General features: G+C 30.2%; 1 protein-coding gene across 3 annotated transcripts; it reads left to right on the forward strand.

Annotated features, from left to right (window-relative positions):
- Positions 1 to 4,138: 4,138 nt before the first annotated feature.
- Positions 4,139 to 11,118, forward strand: LOC145039739 (disease resistance protein RUN1-like). Of its 3 annotated transcripts, none has more exons than XM_078987766.1 (7): positions 4,141 to 4,707; positions 6,484 to 7,612; positions 8,306 to 8,626; positions 8,707 to 9,621; positions 9,698 to 10,265; positions 10,722 to 10,783; positions 10,864 to 11,118. In XM_078987766.1, exons 1-6 carry the CDS (start codon positions 4,574 to 4,576, stop codon positions 10,748 to 10,750), a joined length of 3,096 nt encoding a protein of 1,031 aa, XP_078843892.1. In that variant the 5' UTR covers positions 4,141 to 4,573; the 3' UTR covers positions 10,751 to 10,783; positions 10,864 to 11,118. The 3 variants fall into 3 exon arrangements, with proteins under 3 accessions (XP_078843894.1, XP_078843892.1, XP_078843886.1); XM_078987760.1 differs by having other exon boundaries at positions 4,142 to 4,707; positions 10,883 to 11,118; XM_078987768.1 differs by lacking the exons at positions 10,722 to 10,783; positions 10,864 to 11,118 and having other exon boundaries at positions 4,139 to 4,707; positions 9,698 to 9,817; positions 9,981 to 10,134.
- Positions 11,119 to 15,659: the final 4,541 nt, after the last annotated feature.

Here is a 15,659-nt window from a genome sequence, read left to right on the forward strand (position 1 = left end):
ATTACTAGAGTATAGATATCAATCAGATTGTTGGATTGCTATACTTATTCTCCATGTGATACCTGTATGTGTTTGTTTATGTATATGAGTGTGGGTGGGGCCCGTATCTTATTATTATTCGAGTGTGGGCGGGCCCCGTATCTCATGATTGGTTGAGTGTGTGCGGGGCCCGTATCTCATTATTATTCGAGCGTGGGTAGGCTCCGTAACTCATGATTGGTTGAGTGTGGGCGGGGCCCATATCTCTTAGTCAGCAGAGTGTGAGCGGGGCTCGTATCTCCTAGTCAGCGGAGTGTGGGCAGGGCATGTATCTCCTAGTCAGCGGGGTGTGGATGGGCCCGTATATCCTAGTCAGCGGAGTGTGGGCGGGGCCCGTATCTCCTAGTTAGCGGAGTATGGGTGGGGCCATATCTCCTTGAGTGTGGGCGGGACCCGTATCTCTCAGTAGCATGATTATATGTATGGTATGTAGTAGTTTGGAGAGACTCACTAAGCTTCGTGCTTACAGTTTTCAGTTTTGGTTTCAGGTACTTCGGTTTTCAAAAGAGGAGCTCAGAATGATTGCAGTGCACACACCATTTATTCAATCTGAGATGTTTATACTCTAACATATTTGACAGTTGTTATGATATTTTGAGATACACTATTTATGGATTTTATGTGTTGTTTGATGACTATGGTTTGATTAATGATTTAAAACAAAAATTTTAGACTGTAATTTTGGGATGTTTCATATATATATATATATATATATATATATATATATATATATATATATATATATATATATATATATATATATATATATATATATATCCTCCTTAATAAATGAAAATATGGTTGCCACTTGTCATTTTCTAATGCATTATGCACATGGCTTTTTCTTATTATTTTCATTTTATTATCATTTTATATTTTTTTCATTTTATTAAATTTCACATAATATTTAAATATAATAATAAATACATATTAATTTCATTAATGGACTTTCCTTTTAATTTCAAAATTACTAAATTAAAGCCTTATTAGTTTCCTTTGTTTATTTATCTAAATTATTATTTTTTTTTAAATTTTAAAGAGAAAAAACACTTTAATTTTAATAATTCAATATTTGTTCTCATTTTTTTTTTATAAATTCAAACTTCAAATGTTTAGAATTTCATATTTAATTTTTCTTTTAAATAAACTTATGTAATATATGAGTTTCATACCTAGTACCCTAATAAATGAAAATGGCTTTGCCACTTGTCATTTTCTTAGGATTTTTATCATGTCATTATATGAGATTTTTAAATTACTTAAATTTCACATGTTGTATTTTCATTTTTTTGTTAATAAAAAATTAATCAATTCTACTAATTAACACCTTTATTATTATATATGTAAAATATATTTCATTATTTTAATTTATATAACAAAAAAATCATAATAAATATTTTTAATGGTAAAAAAACACTTTCATAAAATGTCAAAATTGAGATATAATAAAATATATTTTGTTAAACTTTGAGATAACATAAGCATTAAAAATATTTAATGTTTATATATAGATATAAAATTTTTAACTTTAATAAACCCGTGTAATACATAGATCTCATATCTAATAGACAAAATTGCAAAAATGGTCCCCGTGGTTTCTTTTTTATGTGGTTATGGTCAAAACGTTTGAAAAGTTGTAGATTTGGTCATTTTCAACAAATTTTATTGTGGTTTTGGTCCCTCATCCGTTAAGTTTAACTGGTTGGCTGTTAACTTTTTTAAAATGACAATTTTACCCTCAGGGACCATTTTCGCAATTTTGTCTTATACCATACCATAAGGACCATTTTTGCATACATTCTTTTTTATTTTATTGAAGTATTATATTTTAATAAATATTATTTTTAATATATAATATTATATACTAACAAACATTGTTTTATTGGATTATCAATTTATTATAGTTGATTTTTAATTTTTTTTTTTTTTGTTAGGGTAATTCTTTTTATTGAGTTATTATATATCAATACATATAATTTTTAATATATAATATTTATATCATAATAATAAATCTTATATTATTAGATTATTAATTTCTTTTAGTTAATATTTTTAATTCTTTTTATTGGATTATTTCTTTTATTTCTTTTAATTTATTATTTTCTTCTTATACTAAATATTGTTTTATTGGATTATTAATTTATTTTAACTAATTCTTTTTTAGAAAAAAATTGTCGAAGTAATTATTTTTTATTGAATTATTATATATTAATATATATAGTTTTTAATATATAATATTTATATCATAATAAATATTATATTATTGGATTATTATTATCTTTTAGTTATTTTTTGTAATTTCTTTTTTTTTTAAAATATTTTTTGTTGGATTATTACTTTTAATTTATTATTTTCTTCATATACTAAATATTATTTTATCGGATTATAATAGTAGTTCTTGTTAATTTTATTGGTTCCACCACAAAGTCATGGGATACGTAAAATCGTGGTCTCTCATCATCGAAATCGTTAGGATCGTATCCAAACACTTTCATTTCATCTAGCTTATAATGAGAAAAACCATTGGGAAAATACCACCACCATCACCCGGTCACCACCACCTCTTATAAATGTTATCGGTGTTTGTTGCGCATTATGTGGGATATAAATGATTCCAGTGGATTATGAAGAAGTTGTCGTAGGTGGCTACCAACAAGACTGGGTGAAATAAGGTATAGTATCTATTGAACCTCCGATGAAGGTGTTTGGAGGTGATCCAACTAATTTTTGATGATGATAATCAACACTTTTACGTATTTCGGTGATTTTGTGGTGGAACTAATAAAATTAAAAACAATTAATAGTATACATTCAAAATAAAACAATAATCCAATAAGATAGTATTTATTATATTAAAATTATAATAAATAAAAAGTAATATCTCAATAAATTAATAATTCAAAAAAAAAATTACAAAAATTAATAATCCAATAATGTATTATTTATTATGATGCAAATATTATATAATAAAAATAATATTTGTTGATATATAATAATCTAATAAAAAAAATTGCTCAAACAAAAAGAAATTATAAAAAGAGTCAACTAAAAGAAATTAATAATCCAATAAAATAATGTTTCATAAAATGTAATAATCTCATAACATAATATTTATTATGATATAAATATTATATATTAAAAACTATATGTACTGATATATAATAATTCAATAAAAAAGAATTACTTCGATAAAAAAAAATTAAAAAAAATAATTAACTAAAATAAATTAATAATCCAATAAAACAACATTTAGTATATGACGAAAATAATAAATTGAATGTAATAATACAATAAAAAATAATTAAAAATTATAAAAATTAACTAAAAAAATTAATAATCCAATAATTTAATATTTATTATGATATAAATATTATACATTAAAAACTATATGTATTGATATATAATAATTTAATAAAAAAAATTACTCCAACATTTTTTTTTTAAAAAAAATCAACTAAAATAAATTAATAATCCAATAAAAAAATATTTATTAATATATAATATTATATATTAAAAATAATATCTATTAATATATAATACTTTATTAAAATAAAATAGAATATATGCAAAAATAGTCCTTATAGTATAGTAAAAAACAAAACTGTGAACATGGTCCCTAGGGGTAAAATTATCATTTTAAGGAACTTAACGGATGAGGGACATAACCACAACAAAACTTATTGAAAATGACCAAATCTGCTACTTTTCAAACGTTTGGACCATAACCACAAAAAATAAGAAACCACGGGACCATTTTTGCAGTTTTGTCTATCTAATATATATCTATATATATATACAGTTTTTTTTTTTTTTTTTTTTTTTTTTTAAATGTATTTTGCAATACTAAAACTGCATGAACATATAAGTTTTTTTTTGTTTGCCGTTTGATTTTTATTCACCGGCGTTTTGATGGCAATTCCCCATTATTATATTATTATACGGTAATAACAAAACAAAACAAAACCTTTTCATCGGTATGTTTCCATCCAATTTCTTAGTGGATGTAATTATCCATTCATTTCAATTTCCTAACATGTCAAACAATAAACAGTAGTCGTTGACTTGGGTCTTGCTTTATATTCTTTTGATTATAAATCTAATCTCGAAACAGTCTTACCTTCCCATTACACATCATGATGACTGTTCTTTCTGAATCCTAGAAGGATCATCATCCTCTTCACATACTCATGGTCTGAAACATGACGTATTTTTAAGTTTTAGAGGCTGTGACACTCGTCATAGTTTCACCAATCACCTTCATAAGGCCCTCATCGCCGCCAATATTACCGTCTTCTTCGATGATGATGAGATTAAAACCGGAGAAGATCTGAAACCGGAATTGGAGAGTGCAATTAAAGCATCTAGGGCTTCTATTATCATTTTGTCCAAGAATTACGCTGATTCGTCATGGTGCCTTGATGAATTGTTGTTGATCCTTGAGCAACGTAGGACATCCAACCAGATTGTTATCCCCATTTTTTATCATGTTGAGCCCACCCATATCAGAAAGCAAGAAAGTACCTTTGGAATTGCAATGGCTAAGCACAGGCAGCAGATGGAGACACAGACAAATGCAAATAAAAAAAGTCAAATGGCTCAAAAGATCAGTCGTTGGAGTAGAGCACTTACAAAAGTTGCTAATTTAAGCGGAGAGAACGTAAAGGGCTGGTAATTACTTTTTTTCCTTTTTATCCAAAGCTCCATGTTGCTTTAATTTTGTTTGATTACTACATGAGATGTCCACTTTGTATCCTCTCTATGCATTTCTTCAGTAACTTTCATCAATATTATCAAATATATTTTTGATGTAGCATCATAAAGAAGATGCATAAAATTGAATCCAAAATTTCAACTATATGATCGCATAAATCAATTTTTTATAGTGATAGAATAATGATCCTTATACTTTTGACAGGTTTGTGGGGCTCAATTCTATATATATATATATATATATATATATATATATATATATATATAATATTTACCCTATGCTTTTGTTCACAAACAATCCTTTCACATTCGTTTGAATTTTTCATAACCTTCGTATTTTATTACATATTATTAGTATTTAGTCATATTAATATTTTTTGGTAGGAATGGTCCCTTAATTATATTTGGGTCATTTGCTTCATTTTTGTTTTTTTTGTCCCTCTACTTCCGTTGGTTATTTGTGACATTATAGGTTCCTATGTTTTCGTTTAATTGTCACTTTATTAGTTTTGCTTACAGATTCATTGATATTTTTTTATTTTTTATTTATTTATTTGTTTATAGATCAGTTAAAGAGGGAAAGAATGAGCAACTCAAACTATAAACATTTTCAAAAAACAAATAACGGAAAAAAGTGTCGCATCCGATCCCCGCAACGTGGGGGTTCCCCATCTAGTTATACATAAATATTATGATCGTAGAGCATCTCCATTATCATTGACCTTTTATTATTAAGAGCTTGTTACCATTGGGGAGAAAAACTTATTTGCTTTTTAAAATTGACCACTCAATATATATATTGCAGTTGTCAATATACTTATATGTTTTGTCAATTAATCCCTCATACTTTTAATATATTTCAATTTCTTTCTTAAATATCTTTTAGTTTTAAATATTTGTATTAAATATTTAATAACATTTCTTTTATGAAATATAAAACTATAATGGTTATATATATATATATATATATATATATATATATATATATATATATATATATATATATATATATTTCATTATTTATTTGTGACTATTCCGTAATAGTTTTTCGTATTAATTTTTCCGAACGATATGTTAGTAATATATTTCTTTTGAAACAATATTTTTAATAAAATGAAAATATAATGTATGTGTAAAAAAAGAATAATCAATTAAAGGGGTTTTATAGAACATTTTAGATAGATATTGATAAATTAGGTAAACTATTATAAAAAAAAAACTTTTAGAAGAGGTTAACCATTAGAGTGGTTACTTAATTATAGGTTAAGTTGTTAGAATGATGATGTGACAATAGTTTTAAGTCTTAGAATAACTTAACCATTGGAGATGCTATTAGATAATCGTATATCGTCAGAGATACAATCATGATACACTTCTGAGGTGAAATTATTAAAATAATAGTTTAATATGTGTATACAAGAATATTCTAGATATGGCTTAGTTTAATATGTGTATACAAGAATATTCTAGATATGGCTGAATATATGGTTGTCTATTGATGTCGATAGTTGTAGAATGAATTGTGATTACCCTCTTTCATACTTAACATTTCTAAATTGTATTCGTATATCCTCATCAATATACACGATCACTATTGACTATAGAGGCAATCATATAAACCTTATAATGTGATCAAATTTTGATTTATAATCTTTGGATATATTAAATCTGCAAATCCGCTTTATTGTTTTGGTAGATTGCTTTTTGTACTAATAACTAAAAGAAAGTTTCCAGGCTAGAGGCGGAGTTCATTGATGAGATTGTTAAGGACATTTGTCATAGATTACAGATACCCTTAAGAAATGGTATGCCGCAACTTATTGGGATGAACAATTCCATCAAATTTGTCACTTCATGGTTGAAAGATGATTCCTCGTATACAGGAGACATACTCACTATTTTGGGTATGAGCGGAATCGGTAAGACATCTTTAGCAAAATATGTCTATTGGTCAAATTTTCGAGAATTCCACACAAGTAGTTACATTGAAGATATTAGTAGGAGGTGTGTTGACAAATATAATGGGTTGCATGATTTGCAAAAACAACTCTGTGGTGACATTACCAAAACAAGTCCAACTCAATTCCATTATAATTCTATATGCACCTCACAAATAGAGAATGCAATAGAGAATAAAAAGGTGTTTCTAGTTCTTGATAATGTTGATAGTGTTCAACAGTTAGATGCATTACTTGGAAGTAGAGGTTTTCAACAAGGAAGCAAAATCATATTAACGACAAATGATGCATGGTTGACAAAGAGTTGCGCGCTATTCAAAACAAATGTTAAACCCAAGCATGCAAAGCACTTGCTTCAAGGCTTATGTGAAACTGGATCACGAGAACTTTTGTGTTTTCATGCATTCATGTGCAAAAATCCCAATACAGGTTTTGAAGAGGTATTAGAAAATATATTGACATACTGTGGTGGACATCCATTGGCTCTTGAAGTTTTGGGCAAGTCTCTATATAATCGAGATGTAGCTTATTGGGAAGAGTGTATAAAAGGGCTAAAGAAAGAAATTGGTTCTCACATCAATAACGTCTTAAGAATGAGCTTTGACTCTTTGCCATCCGAAAATGACAAGGATTTATTTAAGCATATTGCTTGTTTTTTTGTTGGAATGGATAGGGATGTTACCGAAACAATATTAAAGGCTTGTGCTATAAACACACGAGTTGGGATCACAAATCTAATCGATAGATGCATGCTTAGTGTTGGTGAGAATAACAAACTAATGATGCATCAACTGCTTAGAGACATGGGAAGATTTGTGGTACGTCAAGAATCACTGGAAAAACCATGGAAGCGAAGTCGATTATGGTGTCATGAGGAGTCGTTCAAAGTTTTGAAACAGAAAAAGGTGTCTGCTTATCTATACTTGTTAGTAATATATATATATATATATATATATATATATATATATATATATATATATATATAAAAGGTTGGGTTCAATAAGGAATCATTTTAAACTTTAGAACCAATAAACCAATATTTTCTTAACTTTTAGAGCAATTTTTTCATCAAAAAAAAAAAAAAAACTAAAAACATAGAAATTCATAACCTTTTATCCTCCATCCTTTGACATCAAATTTGATTAAAAAAATTGATCTATTCAGATTCACACTGTGAATTTGTTTAAATTTACATTGTGAATCTGTCTAGATTCACCCTGTGAAAATATCTATGCTGTGAAATCTGTGTAGATTCATACAGTGAATTTATACAAAATTAATGATTTATAATGTAGATTCATAATGTGAATCTGAACATATAAAAAAAAGTAAAGTAATTTTTTTTATCAAATTTAATATCAATGGACATAAGATAAAAAGTTATGAATTTCTATATTTTTAGAATTATTTTGCGATTAATAATAAGATCTAAAATTTGAAAAAATAATGGTTCCTTGATTCTATGGTTTAAAATGGTTCCTTGTTGAAATTTTGCACATATATATATATATATATATATATATATATATATATATATATATATATATATATATATATATATATATATATATATATATATATATTACATTTCTTTTTAGGGTAAGGGAAATCTTCTAGGCCTGGCTCTTGACATGCGAATGCTTGAGAATGAAAAATTACGATCGTCGTTTAAGTTGAAAACGGATGTGCTGGGTAATATGGATAATTTGATGCTACTGCAACTCAATTATGTTCAAATTGATGGGTCTTATGACAAGTTTCCAGAAGAATTGAGATGGTTGTGTATGCACGGATTCCCTTTAAAGACTATACCATCAGACTTACAAATGGAGAATTTGGTTGCCCTTGACATGTCATATAGCAATATTCAATCATTTGGTATTTGTGATATAAATCCACGACTTGAGAGTAGGAACAAGGTAACTTATCTAAATTTATTATTCTTCCATATTAAGTTCATGAAATGGATTGCTAATTTAACCTATTTGCAATGTTGTAGGTAATCGGGTCATCTTTAAATGACAAAATGTCGCTTGAATCACTAAAGATACTTAATTTAAGTTTCTGTGAACAACTCCATATAGTGTCTGGCTTTGGCGAGCTCCCTGCTCTAGAGAGGTTAATACTTACAAATTGCATTGGTTTACTTGTGGTTTGTGAATCAATTGAGCAATGTGTTAAACTTGTCCTCGTTGATCTAAGTTATTGTAACAAGCTTGAAAACCAACCAAGAACTATAAGCATGTTAAAGAACGTTAAAACACTATTGTTAGAGGGTTGTAATCTTGGTGAATCTCAATTTGAGATAAGAGATATAGATCCACCGAAAATATTCAATGTAAACAACATTGTCATAAACGCAAAAACCTCTCCATCCAGCATTTTGGGGGCTATACCAAGTGATTTCAAGTTTGTTGCAAGCTTTTTATCGAGATCTTTAGTGAAGTTATCACTTGCAAAAAATAATTTGTCCACCAAATCCTTTCCCATAGACTTCAGTTGCCTACCCATATTAGAAGAATTGTATTTAGATGAAAATCCTATTGTTTCCTTGCCCAATTGTGTGAGAAGCCTTCCTAGACTTAAGAAACTTAGCCTAGAAAACTGTAAATATTTAAAGTCAGTTGAGTATCCTCCACATACACTAAGAAAGTTGATCCTCTATTCTTCTCATATCTCTTCACTACGAAGAGTTGCACTTGATCCAGAAATCCGCCCACTCAATTTATCAGTGTATTCAGATTATATAGCACCATTGTCATTTGAATTTGAAGGCATGGTCAAACTCCAACCAATAGTAAGTGTTGGGGAAAAAGCTTTACATAGTTTAGGTTGGAAAAATTTAGACTTCCTTAATGAAATGCGCGTGGGAACTCATTTTTGGTCTAAACGAGCACAAGAATCTCAGATTCAGGTTTCCTCTAGTTAAACTATTCATCTTTGTGTCAATATGTATAAATTTGGGTATTAATTCATGTTGCATTTGGCAGATGTATTATGAATTTGGAATCTTCAGCACAATTTATGGAGGCCAAGAGATGCCGAATTGGATCAGGCGTAGAAGTAAGCAGGCATCAATATCATTTACCATACCATCATCTCGTAATAAGGTCAGAGGATTGAATTTCTGCTGTATACACAAGGTTCCATTTCCTGAGAAGAGGATTTTATTTCCAAATGAGGAGTTTCGTTATTTGCCGATGATCATACTTCATAATATAACAAAGAAGCACACATGGGTATACAATCATTATGTTTACAAAGTCAATGTAGGTGGAGATTGCCAAATATTGTTAAGCCACTGGATGTTTGGGATGGATGAGATGGAACGTGGTGACCAGATTACGGTTATTGCAAAGGCAGAAGTAGATCAAATTATAAAGGAGTGTGGGGTGAAGCTTGTGTATGATGATGGAAGCACAAATGAAGATGAAGATCCGTTGGATTATTACAAGTCATGGAATCACATCAATGGTGGAGATCTTTCTGCTTTTGAAATAATTAAAGGAGCATACTTCTTACACAACACAGAGTTTATGATGAACTCCCAATTTAACGGTATGTATCGTTCTTATCAAAACCATGATTTGAACTATGATCCAAGTAGATGCATAATTATGTGGCCAATTAGTTAATACATAATCTGATCATTGACCCAACTTTTTTAAAAATAAATGGATCATCACATATTTATTTTTAAATAGATAGACCATGGTCTAATTATTTTAAAATATATATGAATCATTATTTATTTAATTATCCGAAATATAAAATGATTTTTAATTTTAAAATGGATCAACCTAAATGGTCGATAGACCCAAGTATTGATCTATCTAAATTGGTTGATTTGTTGGATCAATCAGTATGGGATTTTTGTAAGTTTCTTCACAAAAATATCATAACTAGATCAAAACCCAAATCATTTAGAGATCCAATTATAACTACTCTTTTACGCACGTGGGTGTATGTGAATAATAACTAATGTATTATTTTTATTTTTGGTTTCATGAGAAGAGAAAATGCGCTTTAGAACTTTATCTTAGAGGAATTCGGATATACTTGATCAAGAAAGTGAGGTATACTTTTTGACACTCATATATATCACTCATCTCATAAGAATAAATAAAAGGCACAGTGACCAAATATGTTGTAATAGAAGTTACTAATTGGTACAGGGATGTGACAAGGAATTACAACCTTTGCAATGGATGCTTGGAAATAGAAACATCAACATGTACATGGGGATCATATGTTGTGATAGGCCAACCTTTAAGCCCATATACCTTTATAGAACTTTGAATTTAATGTTCTCAAATTTATCATGATATGTAGCTATATTTATTACCATTTTAGTTTAAATCGTGTAATTTTAGTGATTTACGTCAATTACATAATGTTCTCAAGTTTATCATGATATTTGGCTATATTTATTTCCGTTTTAGTTTAAATCGTGTAATTTTAGTGATTTACGTCAATTACATGAGTACATGACATTTTAGACATTGCTTTCTTTTTTCTTTAGGAATGGCAATATATTACTCAAACAACGGTTAGTCAACGACTATCAACAAAAAGAAAATTGCAAAGGAATCAAGGTTGTAGAAGGCCAAGCCAACCACAACATCCGATCAACCTTAAAGCTTCTACACCTACTACTTAACTAGAAGAACAAATTAATAAAATGCATTGTTAAACAAAGCCTCACAACAACCTATCTCATTTAGAAAGTTGATTTCATTCCTAATCTCCCAAATCTCCCAAGTCATAGTACAAATAACATAGTCCAATGCACCTTTGACATGTCTGGAAGCCCTCAAATGTCAAATTTGCCACCAATGTGATCGAATCACCAAATTGGTAGTATTTAGAAGCATACCTTTCAAATCTCACCATCTATCTTCCTCAATTCTAATTTAGAAAAAAGGACATCCAAATAAGTGATATGTAGATTTAGAGCAACTAGAGCACAAGGACAAAGCATATATCCATGTCAAGCCCAATGTTACTCATATTGACTTTAGTAGGGATTTCATTCAAGTTTACCCTCCATCTTAAGATATGAACCTTGCTAGGAAGCCATTTATTCCACTTAGTACCTTCATTGTTGTTTGACTAATGTTTTCCCATCAATGCAAGCTCTAACAGGTGCCGCATAGAATTTGTCATTGGATTTAATGCTCCACAACACATCAGGTTTAGAATGAGCAAAATCAAGCCCATAAATTTTAAACTGAATCTTAGTGAACTCCTCAGTTGTAGGCTTGTCCCTAGCATGTCTTTTATATTGAAGATGCCTTGTAAACCTTTTCTTACATGTCAATGTATTGCGTTGTACTTAATGCAACTTTTTATGAAATGCTAGAATATGTGGAAAACCCATTAATTAGGGTTGCATGCATATATCAATATATATAGTGTAGAATGTTACAAAAGAGCTCCTACTATACAAGAATATAGAACATGTATAAAACTATCTAACTCGCCCCTGTAGTTGGAGCAGGATGATCTCGAATGTTTAAACTATTTTTGAAATCTGAAAACAACTGTGTAGGTAAGCCCTTTGTAAAAATATATTCATGCTGATAGGCGGAGGGTACATGTAAAACACGCACATGCATAATCGCAACACTCCCTAACAAAATGCAAATCTATTTCCACATGTTTGATTCTTTGGTGTTGTACTAGATTAGAGGCTAAATACATGGCACTGCTATTGTCACAAAAGACAACCATGACACGAGATAGAGGACAAAATAACTCGAGAAAGAGATTTCTAAGCCAAATAGTCTCAATAACTACATTAGCTACCCCTCGTTCTCGGCTTCATCATTAGACCGAGAAATTACATGTTGGCACTTGGAGGACCAACACACGAGGTTATCACCAAGATAAACACAAAACCCAAATGTGGATCGATGAGTAATGGGATAACCGACCCAATTAACATCAGAATTGAAACCAAATGATCAATGACTGAATGATGGATATAAAGGCAATGAGTTAAGGTACCTTTACGATACCTCAAGATACACTGTAGAACCAAAATTTGTAGTATATGTGGGTCATGCATGAAAAGGAAGACCTCTGAATAACATAGGGAATATGAGGATGAGTAAAGGTAAGATATTGCAAGGCTCCTAAAACGCTTCGATATAGAGTCAGATCAGAAACCGGCTCACCATCAGACGGGAGCTAGGATTTAGTGTCAGCAGAGTGCTACAGGGATTATACATAGCCATATCAGCACGAGTAATGTCACACCCCCAAACCAAGGATGGCGGAAACGTCTGGGGGTGGCGGACTTCATGTATAGTATCATAACAATTAGTATAATAGTGCTTAAAGTAAATACAACTATCATAAATATAATTGAAAAAGTTACACCATAGTATGAGTTTACATATTTCAAAATCAATTACACTATGATGACAAAATGAACCATTTGACGCCTTAGCATCTCATCCTCAAAAGCTGCGGGTTACTTGTTTTACTGATTTCCTGAGAATACAAGTATTTTCGAAAAAGTGTTAACAGTTAAGTTGGTGAGTTCATAAGCTTTTGGATGTAGAGTTTGAAAACCCTGGTTACTACCAATATGTATAGTATGTTCTGTTTGAAAACCCTGGTTACCACCAGTATGTATAGTAGTTTTATTATTTGAAATAAAACCGAGTATTGTATCCCGAGTTTGAAAAACCTTTGTTTGTAAATGTAATGTATACCCAAGAAAATGCAATATTTTCCTTATAAAATGTATGTAGTCTTAAATCCCAAGACCGAATGTATGTATGTTCATACTTGTAACGATGTATGCAGTTGTAAATAGATAAAACCCCCTTATAAATTAGAAATTCCCGTAAACTACATGTGTCCTTATCTCCCTATGCGAGTCGCTATAACCATACTATAACAGAGATGCCTGCTGCGACGTTCTTCAAGCTTTGGAATCGAAATGACATTTGTCACCCCGATCGGCCGATCGAGCTGTTGCAAGCAGCATGGGTGTGGGTTGTCAATCCCAATATAGATCTATACACAATTATCACGCTCTCCCTACAAGAGACTCTGGTTATAACTTATTCAGGAATTTTAACCTGTACTCTAAGAGTACAATGAAGACGAGTCTCACAATTTACGATAACGAGTTTACATGTAGTATGCGTGTAAAACCTTTTCTATGGTGGAATTGAAATCCCCTTTCGTGTAGTATGTTTGAAATGTGAAATCCATAAACTATACCCTTTATAGTTTATTGTGTAGTAAATGAAAACCCATTTGTATTGAGAGTAAAACCTTTTTCTGTGGTGGAATTGAATCCCCTTTTCGTGTACTATGTTTGTATTGTAAAATCCATAAACTATACTTATTATAGTTTATTGTACTTGCTAGACGTGTTTGAAATCCTTATCATGAATGACTAATTCTGTTTATGATGTTAAAATAACAAGAAATACATTCAAAATTTAGAAACTTATTGCTATGCACTTTGCTCAACATGTTACAAAGTGTTGTAAATATTGCAAGCTGTTTAACTAGTTTTTAACTTTTCTGCACTGTTTTAGAAAAATCACATAAAAATAATACGAAGTTGAAAATTAAATCCATAAACTCTAAAAGTTTAGAAAATGTGTCTAGTTTTTTCATAATTTTTATTATGATTTTTAGAAGTCTCTAACTTGTGTGAAACTGTTCATATTCACAGACTGGTCCAAATTCGTAGTTACAGTGATAAACAGTTTTGTAAAAATCACCATAAATTGTAGAAAAATCGTATGAACATGTGCAAGTAATCATTTTAAAGGTATAGACCTGAACTATTTACACCTAGTACAGTTTTAAGATATAAAAAGTTTAAGATGTTCAAAACAGTCTGTGAATAGAACTAAACTTTCCTGTTGAAAGCTGAAGTTTGAGTTTAGTTAAGTTTTTGGTGTTTTAACTTGTATTCTCCCCCCTAAAACTTGAAGAAAACATGAAAATGTGAGGGTATGAACTCACATTGAGTGATTCCCTGAGATGAATGTTGAAGAAAAGAGTTTTCCAAGCCAATAACATTTGGAAGATGCTTGAAGATTTGAAGATCCTAAGAACAAATATGTCGATATTTGTATGAGAAATATATGATTCGAGTGAAGGAGTGTAGAATACTTAAGAGTAGGATGAAGATACTTACCAAAAGTAGATGAAAAGCTTGAGATCATCCCTTGAAGTCTCGAGTTTGAGAGAGTGCAAATGAGAGAGTGATGTGTTTGCTTTTGATGAAAGAGAGAAATTATTAGAGGAGAGATAAGGGTTTTTCCCAGCCTTTGATTAATGTATCTTGCTGGAGACGGGTGGTGAAAATACAAATAGTTTAGGATTTTGGCTTCTAAGGAATTCGGTCCATGGATTGACTTCGGTTCCTAAGAGGTTTCGCCCGCTTTTTTGCTGTTTTCCGAATAAACATCGTGTTTCGAGCGATTTTTTACTAAGTTATGGATCAGGATGCCCCGAGTGATTATAAAAAGTTGAGAGAGGTTGTGAGAGAGATTTGGGAGAGATTTGAGAGAGAGAGAGAGAGAGAGAGATATTGAGAGAGACTTTGTTTGTGACCTATGCGAGTGTTTAGCTTCGAAATGCAAGGTTTGTAAACCCCATTAAGCCTCGTTATGAATGTTTTACATCCCAGGAGGGTATGTAATAATGTTTTATCGAGTAGTTCCATCACTTACCCTGATTAGGGTTTAGATTTTTCTGAACACATGAAGACTCAAAGTGATACTTTGCATTAAGACAGGGTGTTGTACAATAGTAAACATAATGTAAACCATAATATACAAGGGTTAATTGAGTTGACCGGTTTGATTTGTTGACTTTATTTGACTTAGACTTGACCAGAAGTTGACGGTTGTTAGGATCTCCTAAGCTTTCTTCTTCTCTTCCAACTTCGAATGCACATAAAAGTCACTAAAA

This window comes from Lactuca saligna, chromosome 1, assembly GCF_052625555.1.
Source record: "Lactuca saligna cultivar CGN05327 chromosome 1, ASM5262555v1, whole genome shotgun sequence".
Lineage (NCBI taxonomy): Eukaryota > Viridiplantae > Streptophyta > Magnoliopsida > Asterales > Asteraceae > Lactuca > Lactuca saligna.

Coding starts and splice junctions, on each gene's coding strand:
- LOC145039739 (XM_078987766.1), top strand. CDS start 4,574: ATGGCTAAGCACAGGCAGCAGATGGAGACACAGACAAATGCAAATAAA. Junction 7,613..8,305: donor AAGTTTTGAAACAGAAAAAG/GTGTCTGCTTAT, acceptor ATTTCTTTTTAG/GGTAAGGGAAATCTTCTAGG. Junction 10,266..10,721: donor GATGAACTCCCAATTTAACG/GTATGTATCGTT, acceptor TTTCATGAGAAG/AGAAAATGCGCTTTAGAACT.